The sequence below is a fragment of the Coffea eugenioides genome, chromosome 8 (genome assembly GCF_003713205.1).
Source record: "Coffea eugenioides isolate CCC68of chromosome 8, Ceug_1.0, whole genome shotgun sequence".
Taxonomy (NCBI): domain Eukaryota; kingdom Viridiplantae; phylum Streptophyta; class Magnoliopsida; order Gentianales; family Rubiaceae; genus Coffea; species Coffea eugenioides.
In genome coordinates, this window is record NC_040042.1 from 41713774 (window position 1) to 41730709 (window position 16936).

Here is a 16936-nt window from a genome sequence, read left to right on the forward strand (position 1 = left end):
GGTTGCAAGTTGCAACTTGATTGGCTAATTAGCTCATTGAGTATGATATACTATTAATATCTGATTTTATTTTATTTTTACTTTGCCAGAAGACAGAGAATGCAAGTTTTGACCAACAGAGGATGGCTGGTTTACAGTTTACACCTTAATTAAACTATTTCTTTGCCATTACAGGAAGAAACCATGGAGGGGTACTTGTTTTGGATACTGATACTGCAGATTTTCTTCATTGCTTATCGAGGCCCAGTTGGTTATTCTCATGAAGTTCAAAAGGATCTCCAGTACAATCCCAAGAACCAGCCCCATAGGACAGCCTACCACTTCCAACCTCCTAAAAACTGGATGAATGGTATGTACTCTTAATCATGATTGGGTCCTGATAACGTTTTTCAACTCTATGTTAGTCTAATCTTGTTAATTCTGGTTTCTTCTTGTGCTTATTTTATATGATTTGCATTTGTTATGGCAAACATGGTGATTGGTCAAAAACGAACCTGCAGATCCAAATGGTAAAGATTTTCAAGTTCTTTACTGTGTTCCTTCTTGCTGATCTCAAAAAGAAATGATCACATGAATTATCAGTCAAGTGGTTTTTCCGATATTGAATCAGGTGAAACTGGCATATTTTCGTCTGACATTTTTCATTGTACATCACACAGGTCCGATGTACTACAAGGGAATTTACCATCTTTTCTACCAGTATAATCCTTATTCTGCAGTATGGGGTAATATATCCTGGGGACATTCTATATCTTATAATCTGGTAGATTGGATTCATATAGAGCAAGCTATTAATCCAACTGAGCCTTATGACATCAATGGTTGCTGGTCTGGTTCTGCATCAATTCTTCCTGGGGGAAATCCTGTAATTCTTTACACTGGATCAGACTTTAGAAACCGTCAAGTTCAGAACATAGCAGTGCCCAAAAATCTATCTGACCCTTACCTTAGAGAATGGATAAAATCCGATCACAATCCTTTGATGACTCCAATGAATGGCATTGATCCACAATTCTTCAGAGACCCTACAACTGCCTGGGAAGGGCCAGACAAAATTTGGCGAGTTGTTGTTGGGAGCCAAATTAATGGTCACGGGACAGCTCTTTTGTATCAGAGTAGAGATTTTGTGAAGTGGACTAGGAGTCATAGACCCCTTCATTTCTCAAATAAAACAGCAATGTGGGAGTGTCCTGATTTCTACCCTGTTAGTGTTGATGGCATAAATGGACTTGACACATCCGTGCAGGGTACAGGTACCAAACATGTGCTCAAGGCAAGTTTTAATGATCGTGACTACTACATAATAGGAACCTATGAACCAGAAACAGACACATTTAGTGTTAATCCTGATTTCATGGATAGCAATGTCAAACTGAGATACGATTATGGAATATTTTATGCTTCTAAAACTTTTTATGATAGCGCGAAGAGGAGGAGAATACTGTGGGGATGGGTATTGGAGGCGGATGGTGAACCAGATGATGTCAACAAAGGATGGTCTGGACTTCAAGTAATATAGCACAATACACTATTTTCTTCATGTTTGTCACGACTCAATTACTTGGCTTCTTGATTTGCATTTTTCTCGCATTGGTTTTTGCTTATCATTTTACTTTCTAGAAGGGTGTTACTCATGGTTGAGGCAAGTTGCTATTATGCCAATTCTTTACTTTACTAGTTTTTCTAAAGAAAGCATATTTCGTTCATTATGTAGGAACAAACATCAAATGAATGTTAAGGAACCAATAGATGGTTAGAGTCCTAGCTGCTCAAAAATCCATCAACTGATATGCTACATTTATTCTGCAGTCGCTCCCCAGAAGTATCTTTCTAGACAAAACTGGAAAGCAATTATCGCAATGGCCTATTGAAGAGATAGAGACATTGCGCAGAAAAGAAGTAAATCTTCAGAATAAAGAGATAAAGGGAGGTACTATGTTTGAAATTACAGGTATCACAGCTTCACAGGTAAGATGTCATCCTGTTTGTTTCTTTTATGGGTTAATAGTTATTAGATGGAGTCTGCTGGAGACCTAATGAAAGATTTTCTACATAGGCTGACATAGAAGTCTCTTTTCACTTGCCAAATCTTGATGAAGCTGAATTGATGCATCCCGAATGGCTGGACCCTCAATTCCTTTGCAGTGAAAAGAATGCAGCAACAGGCGGAGTTATTGGGCCATTTGGTATTTTGGCCTTGGCTTCAAAAGATTTGACTGAACATACTGCTGTCTTCTTTCGGGTATTCAGAGGCCATGATAGTTATGTCGTGCTTATGTGCAGTGATCAAAACAGGTGTGCTTTTCAGCAATAATCAACTTCTTCAAGTCAAGTCAATGATAGTCGTCGTTCAAGTTTTGATATCATTTACAGGTCATCTTTGAGAGAGGAGGTTAACAAATCCGCTTTCGGGGCTTTTGTTGATGTCAATCCTGTAGAAAAGATTTCGTTGAGAAGCTTGGTACTTACTCATGGTCCTTCAGTTTACGTTGGCTATAACTGTTAACTGAATTGACCAATAAATCGCTTATGCTATCAGGATTTCTTACACTATTCTATCCCAGAAATCATGCCTGCATCTATAAACTTATGTTATTCTTTAGCTTCCAAGGCGAGATGAAATGGTTAATCTGCATTTGACAAACTGAAACATTCCATCATTTCCGTTCTCTTTGTAACAGTGTTACAGTCCAGACAATATTCTGACTAGATGTTTATGCTCTTTCCACCAAGAAAGACAAAGGGGAAGATTTTTCTGTTCTTAGAAATCAAAAATTTCGGTTTATACTTTACAGTAATGTTTCTCCCTTTTTTGGCAGATCGACCACTCAATCATCGAAAGTTTTGGAGGTGAAGGAAAGACCTGCATCACTGCTAGAGTCTACCCAAAGTTGGCTATTGGCAATGAATCACATGTTTATGTATTCAACAATGGGACAGAAAGTATTAGAATCTCCAATTTAAGTGCTTGGAGTATGAAAAGAGCTCAAAATTTTCCATTGCACAAAAGAAGAAAACCTGAAATTGATTAAGAAACATATTTCGTTGGAAATACACTTGATTGATTTGTTACTATCCAATTCAAGCTTCTTCGATCTTCCGTTGTTTTCTGTTCCTTACATATTTTTTTATTAATCTGCAACTGAAATATTCGTACATAGCACTGTTTAAGTCCAGGCAAAAATGGGGAAAAATGTTGCTGTTCTTGGAAGTTTACAGTAATGTTTCTCCCTCGTTTTGGCAGATTGACCATTCAATCATTGAAAGTTTTGGAGGTGAAGGAAAGATCTGCATCACTGCCACAGTCTACCCAAAGTTGGCTATTGGCAACGAATCACATGTTTACGTATTTGACAATGGGACAGTAAGTATTAGAATCTCCAGTATAGTGCTCGGAGTATGAAGAGAGCTCAAATCTACCCAAAGCCCGCTTTGCCTTGATAAAAGAATGTTACACAATGGTGTCAGATTTCGGTTACTATTTCATGATTACCATACATATGCGCGTATGTAGCTGTGGTAAATGTGGAAGTACAACATATAACCAAAAGAGAGCCGAAACGAACCGAGTGGAGACTGCACAACTCGAGCTCTAGGCCTCTTTGAATTACTATTTTCTAGAGTTTTTGTCAAAAAATGTACTATAGCGATTTGATACATATGAGATAAAAAGATGATTAAAAAATGTGTTTATAAAAAAATGTAGATATTTAGTTTTAAGTTTCTCGGCCTTTACTTCATCCTTGATCTGATCTAGCTCAATCAAGCATGATCAAGCTTAAGTAATATAAAATTAGTATTTTATATAATTTTAAAATTAATATAAATTAGTATTCTATATAATTTCAAACAAGAGATACGGTATATATTTCACGCCAATATACATAAAACTTGAAAATAGACATTCTCGATGAGATTTCAAACTTCATACATGAGGTTTGAACTCAATTTAAATTGCTCGAATTCAAACTATTCGGGAAAATATCTAAATGTAACGGTGTAATAATTGTGATGGTATGTTTTTATGTAGTAATTCATGCCTATAAGATACCGTTAGAAAAACATCCAAATTTAAATTGTAAATACAGAATACTATACCTTCCATTACAATATGGATGAAAGGGATGATTGAGAACTAGATAATAGACACCCACATATTAACTTTCAGTGTTTATTATAAATAATGTCAATTGTAGTCTTGTTTATTGTATTTTATATTCACTAGTAATACTTCACGTGCTTTTGCGCATGATTTTATCATCCCAAAATGTAGTCTTGTTAGATGCTAAATTTTTTTTTTATAATTTTGATTGTCAATTGCATAATATAATATTCCAGTATTTTTCATTTTCATTAACCAATTCTTTTGAATGCATTAGGTCATAAGCTTTCTCTCTTTTTTTTTTTTTTGAGCCTTTAGAGAATTTATATCTTTTAACTCTAACAAACAAACATAGTATCAATATTTGAAACAATATGCATAATATGTTGCTTGCCTTTTTTTTTTTTTTGAGGACTAAAGTAAACAGATTGTTATAGTAGACACTGTAGAGTAAATCTTAAGTCTTGCATAAATGTTTCCATGTTCTACCTTTATTATTTTCAAGTAATATGAGCTAAATTTGTAAGTGATTTAATAACATGGTTCAATACGAAATCAGATGCATGTTTCTTAATTTGAATAGATGTAAATTATCTTCATATTATTCTTTTTTTAGTGTTATTTTTGTTAATAATGAAATATAAATTATGCACCATATTTAATTGTTTCTCTGTTCATTTTTGTTAATTGAAATTTTATTAGGAGAGATATTTGCACATACTTTTTTCTTCATTTTTAATGCTGTTTTTACTTCACTTGTATGTTATTTTATTTTTAGGTGACTCTATTAGAAAGAGTTAATTACACTTTACCCACTTGTACTTGGGGGTGAGTAGCATTTGCCCCCCTATACTAAAGAAATATACACTTTATCCCTCCATGTTAACATCTTGAGGGTTCTAAATCACATCATCAATTCTCATTCCAAAACTAACCCTGATTGAAATTTTTACACATGGAGTACAATTTGTAATACTATCCCAATGGTCACATTGTTACCTGTTGCTCAATATTCTCTGCAAATTTGGCTATAAAAAAGCAAATTGAACTCTTGCACATTCCAAACTAAAGAAGGACTTTATTCAGCCAGTATACCATTTGATAAACATCCAGAAACCCAACCAAAATATATAAACTAGAAAAGCAACTAGAAAGCAGAAGATGCATAAAGCCTCATGATCATCTCATTGTTCATCACAATGCTTAATCAAGAAAGGAAATACTTTGAATTAAAGGGCCATCAATTATAATTTTACGAGAGGAATCATGATGGTGCAAGATAGGAGTATTAGTTTTGGAAGAATTTTAAATGCTTTTAACTTGTTGCTGATGACAATTAAGATTATTTAGTCTTTTTTTGTTTTCCTTTTTAAACGTCACATGAGGTTTTATTGTTTAGATGCTACTATTCTCACCTAATGGATAAAATTGTCTATACAAATAATATATATGGGCATTAATATCAGTTCACTAATTTTTTTTTTTACGAAATTCTAAAATCTAATGTCAGCATGAAGTAAAATGTATATATTCTGAGTTTAAGGGGGTAAAGTGTTATTTACCCCTAACTTCAGGAGCGCAAAACGTAATTGGCCCCATTAGAAAGCATACGCAAAGCATAAGTAAGGACTCCTGTGTCCTAAGAGTACTTTTTTTAAAATAAAGATAATGAAATTTATATATATTTATATATATATGTTATATATACACAAACACATACACAAAGCGAAATTTGAGGTGGGTTGCAATGGTAGTCAAAGAGTTTTATATTCAACAACCATTATTATTTATCATAATTCAAATTTAATGTTTCATTTTTGTAAATGTTATCACAATTTAAATATAGTGAATATGATTAACGTAAAAAATAGGTAGTTTGGGTATAATGAAAAGGACAAACTCCAATTTGTATCTTAGAACTTGTATCACTTTCTTATTTTGTATCCTAAACTTTAAATTTGGACATTTTGCACTCTAAACTCTCAATTTTAGATACTTTATCTTCTAAATTCTCAAGTTTGTCCTATTTAAATCCAGTTAATAACATCTTTTGCAAAATTAATGGCATAAAGGATCCAATAAATTAATAATAATGTGCCGAAAGTAATCAAAAGGTCTCAAGGTATCATAACAAAAATAAAACAATGCATCATCATTATTTTGCACCATCTTTTATCTTATTAATTTTGCTAACAATATTAGTAATTGAAACCATATAAATAAAGAATAATATGCTAAAAATGTTCAAAAAAGTTAAGAGATCATAGTTGGAATAAACCAGTACCTTGTTATTAATTTTTATTGTCACTTATCTTGTTAATTTTGCAAATGTAATTATTGATTAGATTTAGATGGGACAAATTTAAGAGTCTAAGGTGCTAAGTGTCTCAAAATGAAGTTTATGATGTAAAGAAAGAGTGATACAAGGTTAGGGGTACAAAGTGAAGTTAATCCTAATGAAAACTAAGACAATTTTGTGGTTGCATCCAAAATATCAAGTCTCACGGTACTTTATGTATAAATAGATAATTTTTTTTTAATCAGGCGGCAACAACTAACCCAGTCTACTTCTAGTCCTACTCTAGCCTACACTAGGGGAGGAGAGGCCCAACAACAACTAGCCTAGTCTACTTCTAGTCCTTCTCTAGCCTACACTAGGGGAAGAGAGGCCCAACAGAGTTTAGAGAAATTGATGGAGACTGAACTACCATTGGACCAGCTAGACTAGTATACTTACTCTCAGGGGTACTATCCAGCCAAGTTGAGCTCGAGTAGCACCATACTCGAGCTCGAACTTGATTAGAATCAGTGCTACTCGAGCTCGAACGAGTAAATAAATTTGGACTCGAGCTCGACTCGATAAAATAAAATTAAACTCGAGCTCGACTTGTTTGAGCTCGAGTAAGCTTGAGTAAATATTAAGCCCGATCTACTCGAGCTTGAGCTCGAGTTTTGAACTAAACCTATAAATTTTTTCTCAAAATATATAATATAAATATAATATGAATATAATATGAAAACTCGATTAAGCTCGTCGAGTACTCAAGTATTTATTTTTGGAGCTCGAACTCGACTCGTTGAATGTAATGAGTAGCTCGAGCTCGAGCCAAGCTTTTGACCAAGCCGCTCGCAAGCTACTCGTGAGTGAAGTGACTTGATTGCACCCCTACTTACTCTAGCCTATATTAGGGAAGGAAAGGTTCAACGGAGTTTAGAAAAATCGATGGGAACTGAATCACCATCGGACTAGACGGATGCATAGTGCATTCATATAAATTTAGAAGAAACCACATATAGTGACACATTAATAGTAGGCAAGGTTTGAACCTTTGATCTCCCATTCCACCAAAAATTAAAATCTTTGGTAGTGGCCAACAGTCCAAAGGGTGGTTGGTTATGTATAGATAGATAGATAGATTGGTATTTTACTTCGGTTAGGAAGCTAGAGATTGGAAACTCTATATTAATTATGTTAATTGGTGTCTTACTTTAGTTACATAGAAGTCTCATTTCACTTGCCAAATCTCGATGAAGCGGAGTTGATGTATCGCAAATGGCTGGATCGTCAATTTCTTTGCACTGAAAAGAATGCAGCAACTGGAGGAGTTATTAGGCCATTTGGTATGTTGGCCTTGGCTTCAAAACAGTTGACTGAACACACTGCCGTCTTCTGTTGCGTACTCAGAGCCCGGAGGCCATGATAACTTCGTCGTGCTCCTGTGCAGTGATCAAAGCAGGTGTGTCTTTCAGCATTAATCAACTCCTTAAAGTCATGTCAGTGATAGTCAAAGTCCAAGTTATCTTTGAGAAAGGAGGTTGACAAATCTGCTTTTGGGGTTTTGGACTTTCTGTAGAGAAGATTTCACTGAAAAGCTCGGCACTTACTCATGGTCCATCATCTTACTTTGGCTATGTATCTGAATTAACCGGTAAATCGCTATTTCTTTTACGGGAAAAAAAATTGCTATTTCTTCCAGGTTTTGTGACGCTATTGCATCCCAGAATCTTGCCTGCATCCATAAACTGGACATTTTGCCTTTGGCTTCCAAGGCGATATGAGATATTTTATCTGCAATTGACAAACTGGACATTCATGATATTATTCAGGTTTTCTTATATTTTTTGTGCTCTTTCTACCAGGAAGGAAAACTGAAAAAAATGTCTTAAGTTCTTGGAAGTTTGATTTCTCAGTTTGAAGTATTTTTTCTCCCTCTTTCTGGCAGATTGACCATTAAATCATGGAAAGTTTTGGAGGTGAATGAAAGGCCTGCATCGCTGCTGCTAGAGTCTACCCAAATTTGGCTACTGGCAATGAATCACGTGTTTATGTCGTCAACAATGGAACAGAAAAGTGTTGAGACTCCAATTTAAGTGCTTGGAGTATGAAGAGAGCTAAAATTTTTCCATTGCATTAAAGAAGAAAACCTGAAATTGATTAAGAAACATATACCACATGAAATATACTTCATTGATTTGTAGATATTGAATCCAAGCTTGTTGGGTTTTTCATTGTTTTCTGTTTCCTTGATTTTTTTTTTTTATATCTATTTCTTTTTGTATGATTACCATTACCTCAGCTTCAAGACTTCAAAAAAAAAGTGGTCTAGCTACCGTAGTTGGCCTTGAACTCAAACGATAATACGAGATTTAAAATAAGATTAAATTTTTATATATTGACAGTGTATACATTTGTTATGTTCGAATAAATGCCACATATGTCGAATTTGAATTTCAAAACTAAATTTTACTTATGTGGCATTTATGTAATCGTGATAGTGTATATACTGTCAGTGTATACAAAATTTACTCTCCAAAAATATATATTGCAAAAAGTTTAATAAGGGGAAGGAAACTCGAGTATGGCTGCCTTTGAGTAGAGCTGTTAAACGAGCCGAGTCGAGCTTGAGCATAGGACAATCGAGCTCGACTCGAACCCCTAATCGAGCTAGCTCGAGCTCGCTCGATTACTAATTCGAGCTTCACAAGGTGCTCGAGCTCGACTCGATGTGGTGGTAAAAAACTCGAGCTCGGGCTCGAACTCGAGTTTGAAATCGAGCCGAGCTCGAGCTCGCGAAAAACTCGAGCCAAGTTTTTTGAGCTCGAAGCTCGAGCTCGAGCTCGTTTACGGGAGACACCATATCAGACCCTGGCACACTATTATTCAACAAGTCCAAACCATCAAATTCAACAATACAAGCTCGAGCCAAATGACAATACAAGCCAAAAACCATCAAATGGAGAAACAAAATGTCCAAACTCGGATTACAATGTCCAAACCACATCAGATTACAACATATCAGTGACCAAAATATCCAAAACAGATTAGATAACAACATTTCCAAACCAAAATGTCCAAACTCGGATTACAATGTCCAAACCACATCAGATTACAAATATGTAGCATTTCCTTCATATGATCACAGGGGACTACCAAGAGCAATTCAATGAGTTTTCAGAAGCCATCATCTTCACTGCAAAATGCAAAACATGCAGCCCAACTACACTCTGCCATCAGTTGGAAAGGAATCAGGAAAAGAACAAATCATTCTTTTTCTTATTTTGTTTCTGTTTTGAAATTATACAACCAAAAAATTGTATTGAAAATATAACTGCAGAGGTCTGCCCATGCACCCTAAGCATAGTTAGTGAACAATGTATTGAAACGAAAATCGAGCGAGGAAAAGAAAGGAACGAGTTTGGGCATAGAAAGATAACCTAGATTCAGAACTAAACTATCAAGAACTTTAGATTCAAATTCTAAAGTTTGGGCACAAAATGGGATCAGTTTGCAAGAAATAGATAGACTCCAAGATTACCAATATCAATAATTTGTTTTTCATTTTGTAACAAAACATACTCATTCATCCCAAGTAATTCATCTTCAGCCCACAAAGATTGAATCTTGAGCTGCATTTGACGTATAATCAGTAATTGAATTTTGATATTTTAAGCAGCATAAATCAAGTAAAATGTTAGGAGTTTACCTCCCCTGTCATGGGAAAATAATTTCCCAGCCCTCCCAAGTTTAATTAAAAAAAAAAGGGAATCACATTACACCATAATCTTCAAAAGTACAAAGTCATCATCTATTTTCAGGCTGGCATTAATCTTCCTGTGTCTGAGATCTCTTTAATTGCATTTGAAAGGGAAAAGGGCCAAAACAATAAATCCAAAAAAAAAAAAAACTGAACTGCTGGGTTAATTTCTAGACCAGGAAAACCAATTAATTATTACGTCTGCAATCTATGAACAGGAAATTGCAAAAATTGGAGAAGAAATGGTTACTACTTACCAGAATGCAGTGAATCGGGGTATGGTAGAGGCCCCTGGCTCTACCGAGGTGGCTCCGTACGGCGCTGCTCACGAATTCACGAGCAGTGACGGTGGCGAGAATGGAGGGTGCTCCGTATGGTGAGTCAGTGACGGTGGGTGCGGCTGCGGCTGCAACTGCGGCTGTGGAAGGGAAAAAGAGTTGAAAAAAATCAGAGGAAGCGCCTGGCCGTTGCTGCTGCGCTGCGGCTGTGGATGGCACCTGGCGGTGAGAATGGCAGCTGCGGGGATTGGGGTGCGGCTGCGGGGTGACGGCTATGGGACAGGAAAACGAAGGACCAAAAGAGGAAAGGAAGAATTAGGGCTACACGGGAGATGACTTAGTTAGAGTACCACAAACACATTGAAATGACGAAAATACCCCTATCTTTCGAGCTTATCGAGCTTCTACGAGCCGAGCAAGCTCGGCTCGTGTTTTAAACGAGTATTGATTAGAACTCGAGCTCGGCTCGTTTCTCTCTGTAAACGAGCCGAGTCGAGCCCTTATCGAGCCGGGTCGAGCTCGGCTCGCGAGCTGCCCGGTTCGATTAACAGCTTTACCTTTGAGCAGTGTTATACATCCCCTTTGGATAAGGACTCCAGTTACTCTCCTACTGTGCATAAGTTTAATGTGCTGGATAGCCCTGTGTAATAGGAAAACAAAGGCATCATAACCTCAAATTATTATCTTTTCCATGAGCAGTAAATGACAATTAAGAGAGTTGTAAAACTCCAGTTACAAAATGCAGTATCGAATAATAACACAGACAAATGTTTGTCACAAGTCTTACTGGCTTAGTCCAGATCTGATTGTTGTGCATGGGAAATGAAGTTGAACGGGCATATCCAGCCAGTTTTACTACTACTTAACTGATATATATATCAACGGTTGGAAAGTATGCAGATCCTTCTGAACGCTTAACCAATTGGCATAGTTTTAGCTAGCTAGCTAGCTTCCAATTTAAGTTATAGTCATGGGAGCTGATGAGGAAATTCTTATGCCCATATGGAGTTTAAATTTTATCAGATTTGTCATTACATGTATTTTTGAATTCGGTTTCAATTTTACAAGCTGCAAGCTGACTGTTTGGTAGAATACGATGCTATGTACCTATTTTGGCGTGACGCATAGGGGATAACTTCTTTACAGATTAAACAGAGAGTACAAGCCTCTAAAACTCCATCCTTTTCCAGCAGTTTCGCCCCTTCTCAGTTCATCATCTGAAGAAAACATGGAGGGATCTTTGATCTGGATTCTCGTTGTACACATTTTGGTAATTGCCTATCAAGGTGAAGTCGGTGCCTCTGATCGAATTCAGAAGAATTTCCAATACAATCCCAAGCAGCCGCACAGAACAGCCTATCACTTCCAACCTTCTAAAAACTGGATGAATGGTGCCATGTCTTTCCATTTTCACGAATGCTATATTCTACTACTGTTTTTTTTTCAAATTTATGTGTACCATTTTGGTTTCTTCTTGTGCTAATGTTTACAAATTTGCTTGTGCCATTTTGCATGCGTCATGGCGAATATGGTGATTGTGCCACAATTTGAACATGTAGATCCAAATGGTAAGATTTCTAGGTTCATCTTTTACCTCGACTTGCTAAGAGCTTCATTTCCACGACTTGGGAGAACCTTTCAATTAGTGAAACTAAGATATATGTATATGGCACAGGTCCAATGTACTACAAGGGAATTTACCATCTCTTCTACCAGTACAATCCTTATGCTGCAGTGTGGGGTAATATTACCTGGGGGCATGCTGTATCACATAATCTGATTGATTGGATCGATCTTGAGCATGCTGTTGAGCCAACTGAGCCTTATGACATCAACGGTTGCTGGTCTGGCTCTGCAACAATCCTTCCAGGAGGAAATCCTGTAATTCTGTACACTGGAGCTGACTTTAAAAACCGTCAAGTTCAAAACCTGGCTGAGCCCAAGAATCCAAGTGACCCGTATCTGGAAGAGTGGATAAAAGCAAAATATAATCCTTTGATGACTCCAATTAATGGGATTGATCCACAATTTTTCAGAGATCCAACGACAGCCTGGCAGGGGCCGGATAAAAGATGGCGAGTGGTTGTTGGGAGCCAAATTGATGGTCATGGGACAGCACTTCTATATCGCAGCAAAGATTTTGTAACGTGGACTAAGAGCGAAAAACCCCTGCATTTTTCAAATAAAACAAAAATGTGGGAGTGCCCTGATTTCTATCCTGTGATTGTTAGTCGCAGAAATGGACTTGACACTTCTGTGCATTCGAAGAATAGTAAGCATGTGTTGAAAGCAAGTTTTAATGATCAGGACTACTACATTATTGGAACCTACAATCCAGAAACTGACAAATTTATCCCTGATGTCGACTTCATGGAGAGCTATTTGAAACTGAGGTATGATTATGGGATATTCTATGCATCTAAGACATTTTATGATAGTGCCAAGAGAAGAAGAATATTATGGGGATGGGTAACTGAGGCGGATGATAAAATAGACGACATCAAGAAAGGGTGGTCAGGACTTCAGGTAATTTGGCACATTACTGTTTTACATTTTGCAATCTGACTTTTCTGTCTCCTAGTCCTAGCCCAGTCCATTTACCAGTTTTCTTGCAATGAAATTGGAGATTTTCATTTCGAAACAATATCTTCCTGCTCAATATCTGCTTTGCACAGATCTGTCATTATGCTCTACTGAAAAGCAGTTAGCAAAGACATTCTGTTTATTTTGCAGTCAATTCCTAGAAGTATCGTGCTAGACAAAAATGGCAAGCAATTAACACAGTGGCCAATCAAAGAAATTGAGAGATTGCGCCGAAAAGAGGTTAACCTTCAGAATAAGGGGATCAAGGGAGGAACGGCTTTCGAAATCACAGGCATCACAGCTTCACAGGTAAAACATGCCCAAGCTAGTACTTCTTATTCTTTACCCATTTGTTGTTTGGTCAGGGGATCAGTGTAAAATTTCCTTCATATATAGGCTGATGTAGAAGTCTCATTCCACCTGCCAAATCTTCATGATGCTGAGTTGATACATCCGGAAAAAGTTGATCCCAAAATTCTTTGCAGCGAGAAGAATGCCTCCACAAAAGGAGTTATCGGGCCATTTGGCTTGATGGTCTTGGCTTCGAAAAACTTGACTGAACGAACTGCTGTTTTCTTTCGGGTATTCAAAAGCCATGATGATAAATACGCTGTGCTCATGTGCAGCGATCAAACCAGGTAAGCCTTCTCAATCCACTCTGCTTCAACAGCATAACTTACATAATAAAAAATATATCTACTTAATCTGTAAGCTTTGGCGATATTTTACAGGTCTTCTTTGCGAAAAGAGGTTAACAAATCCAGCTTCGGGGCTTTTGTTGATGTAGACCCCAAAGAAAACATTTCACTGAGAAGCTTGGTAAGTTGCTACTCCATCAATTAACTTTACCTCTCAAATGTCCAGTGAATTAGCTTACTATGACTAATGATTCTCTGTTACAACTACATTACGTTCAAGTTAGACTTGCTCTGATAACTATCACGTATGATCATCACTATCTGATTAGATTAGAGATTCTTCTTCTTTTTTACAGAAAAAGTTTGTTAATTGATAATGCATTCTTGATGTTTGCAGATTGACCATTCAATTGTTGAAAGTTTTGGAGGTGGTGGAAAGACTTGCATTACTTCTAGGGTTTATCCAGAGTTAGCTGTTGGTCAAGAAGCCCACCTCTATGTCTTTAACTATGGGACGAAAAGCGTTACCATCTCAAATTTACATGGTTGGAGCATGGGAAGAGCTAAAATTTTTCCAGCACATGGAAGAAGAATGTTCCCTACTCCAAATTAGTTGTCATAAAGTTTATCCATGATATCGGTTTTTATTTGCTGGGAATCAAACTTAGGTTTCTCTCTCTTCTTTGTGTCAGTAATTCGCATTAGTTTGCTTTGCTTTTCAATTATGTACCAGTTATCCAGAAGCAAATCAAGTCAACCAAAACTTTCAGTAATAATGATATTGGGCTTTGAATCCAACTATGTTTCATATTGTTTTTCCTCTTCTTTCTTCATCTTAGGTCGTTGTCATTTCTTACAGATTGGATTTTATTTTTATCTTTGTTTTTTTGACATGGACTTTGACTTCTTATCTTCTACAAATGTATTGAATACATATTCCTATTAACACATGGCAACATTTTTCCACAATAGCAGTATATGAGATTGTCAAGAAATTTCAGAGAATTCCACAAATTGTCTCAGACGTCAAGGCAAACATCACAAACCAGATGATCATTCATCAGCCTAAATCAACTCTCTGTATAAGATGATGATGGAAGCAATGAGACAGCCTTAGGAATCTTTTGAATTTAAAAATTGTTGATTGTTTTTTATTTGGAACTCCAATGTTGACTTTTCTGATTTTAGGCCTAATGGAATTCTTTCCACAAAGTATAAACTTGGTAGTTACTGAGAAAGGCTTATAAATGCTTACCATGTCCCTCGCAAAAATACAAGACCAGAAGCGCTGAAATTAGATATACCTACTCAAGTTGAAGTTGAAGCTTGAAAATGAGGGAGGCCAACAATAGCTCTGTGGTGGTGGTTGACTTTTGGGGTAATGGTTTTGGCATGAGGGTGAGGATAGCTTTGGAAGAAAAAGGGATCAAATATGAATACAGGGAAGAAGATCTTACAAATCCTCAAAGAAGCCAACTAGTTTTGGACATGAACCCAGTGAGAAAATCAGTGCCTATCCTGATTCATCGAGGACAACCGGTTTGTGATTCTGCAGCAATACTTGAATATATTGATGAAACATGGAAAGATGGTTTCCCTTCATTGCTTCCACGTGATCCTTATGACAGAGCCATTGCAAGATTCTGGACTGATTTTGTTGACAATAAGGTTAGACTGCTGTGCTTTTCTAATGCATTTTTTTTTTAATAAAAAAGAAACTAATTCAGCTATTCTTGATAGGATACTTGTTAATTGAAATTGGAACAATATCGAAGCATTTATGTGTTTTCATCCAGTAAAGTGATGTTGACCTTTTTGGTGCTCAGTTTTCGTTTATTTCTGGTTCTTTGTAACGGATCGAGTAGTCGATCATAGCATCAATTCTTTTTTCTTTTTTTAGATAAGTTTATTGACTTTTCCATTGATACTCAAGAAGCTGTACACAAGTGAAGGGGCATACCCTTGAGCAACTTCAGATATCATCAAATCTTGCTACCTAGTAGAATGTGTTGGGGTTGAGAGTTGAGCCCTGCTACTCCTCCCATCAAGAGGGGAAAAAAAGAAGAATATATGTTTTCCATGTTTAAAGTTTTTTTTTTTTTGGGTAGGTTTTTAGCACACAAGCTATGTTCTTGAGGAGCAAAGGTGATCGAGCAAAAGAAGAAAGCAAGAACGAACTGATTGGAGAGTTGAAGCAACTGGAGGCAGTGCTAGGAGATGAACAGTACTTCGGAGGTGCAAATTTCGGATACCTGGATGTTGTCCTCATTCCCTTCTCAAGCATGTTTTATGGATATGAGAGTCATGGCAACTTCAAACTGGAGGAGGAGTGCCCAAAATTATCAGATTGGGTCAAAAGATGTTTAGCAAGGGATAGTGTTCGAAAAGTTCTTCCTGATTCTGTGGAGATGTACGAGTTGCATAAAAAATTCTATGGAATTGAGTAGATTGGCATCTCTAACACATGTTTAAGGAGTGAGTCCAGATTTGATTGGGGGTTTTTGCTACTTTTATCATTGAAGTTCAGAACACTTTCTGAATCTGGTTCCATTTTTCAAGAAATTGTTGAACTTGCTACATATGTTTCAGTTTTCACAGGTGGTTCTCTTAATAAACCAAAAAGGAAAAAGGAGAAGTGTCTATTTATAAATATTCTTCGGTGTTTGGTTTTGTACTTCATAGTTTTAGTATGTGTTTTTGCTGTTTCGTTTATTAACCATTCAATGATCCAAAAGTTTTGGAGGTGGGGAAAAGAAAAGCATCGATGCTCAAGCTTTTCCTCGTTCAATGATGCTGCGTTGATAAATCCTACCTTTTGACTCTCTCCTTTTTAGAGGACAAATAATTGCTTGGACGGCGATGTCGTGTTTATCTGGCGAAGGAAAGCTCAAAGTAGAGTGTCCCAAAGGGCACTGACAAATGAAAGTAACTGGCTAACATATTCTGTTAGTTGGAATTGGATTGGATAATGGATGGTCACTTATTACGGTTTTCTCATTCCACGAGGCTTCCAATTTACTCTTCTCTCATCTCATTGTCATGGGACTAGGGATAAAATGAATCAACTAGTGGGTATTCCAATTAGGTTCAAATTAAGTTCAGTTCATTAAGAGTTTATTTCACATTAATTTATCAACTAATTAAACTAAGATTGAACAGTATTTTTTATACTTGATAAACTTTTGAAATCGGGCTAGCTCGGCCTTAACTTGATCAGGATAAAATTGAAATTTATAAATAAAAAATTCAAACTACTTGAACTTAATTCAACTCTGAGTGTTACTCCATAAAAGTTCGTTT

General features: G+C 36.5%; 3 protein-coding genes across 3 annotated transcripts; all 3 read left to right on the forward strand.

Moving 5' to 3' along the window:
- Positions 1 to 262: 262 nt before the first annotated feature.
- Positions 263 to 3032, forward strand: LOC113780805 (beta-fructofuranosidase, insoluble isoenzyme CWINV1-like). Its single transcript, XM_027326583.1, has 7 exons — positions 263 to 349; positions 501 to 509; positions 660 to 1510; positions 1810 to 1968; positions 2057 to 2295; positions 2374 to 2461; positions 2820 to 3032. Exons 1-7 carry the CDS (start codon positions 343 to 345, stop codon positions 3030 to 3032), a joined length of 1566 nt encoding a protein of 521 aa, XP_027182384.1. The 5' UTR covers positions 263 to 342.
- Positions 3033 to 11577: 8545 nt separating this feature from the next.
- On the forward strand, positions 11578 to 14448 carry LOC113779026 (beta-fructofuranosidase, insoluble isoenzyme CWINV1-like). The gene is made up of 7 exons (XM_027324434.1): positions 11578 to 11806; positions 11975 to 11983; positions 12091 to 12941; positions 13149 to 13307; positions 13395 to 13636; positions 13730 to 13817; positions 14034 to 14448. Exons 1-7 carry the CDS (start codon positions 11644 to 11646, stop codon positions 14247 to 14249), a joined length of 1728 nt encoding a protein of 575 aa, XP_027180235.1. The 5' UTR covers positions 11578 to 11643; the 3' UTR covers positions 14250 to 14448.
- A 370-nt stretch (positions 14449 to 14818) lies between these two features.
- Positions 14819 to 16231, forward strand: LOC113781570 (probable glutathione S-transferase parC). Its single transcript, XM_027327525.1, has 2 exons — positions 14819 to 15304; positions 15745 to 16231. Exons 1-2 carry the CDS (start codon positions 14969 to 14971, stop codon positions 16081 to 16083), a joined length of 675 nt encoding a protein of 224 aa, XP_027183326.1. The 5' UTR covers positions 14819 to 14968; the 3' UTR covers positions 16084 to 16231.
- The last annotated feature ends 705 nt before the right edge of the window (positions 16232 to 16936 follow it).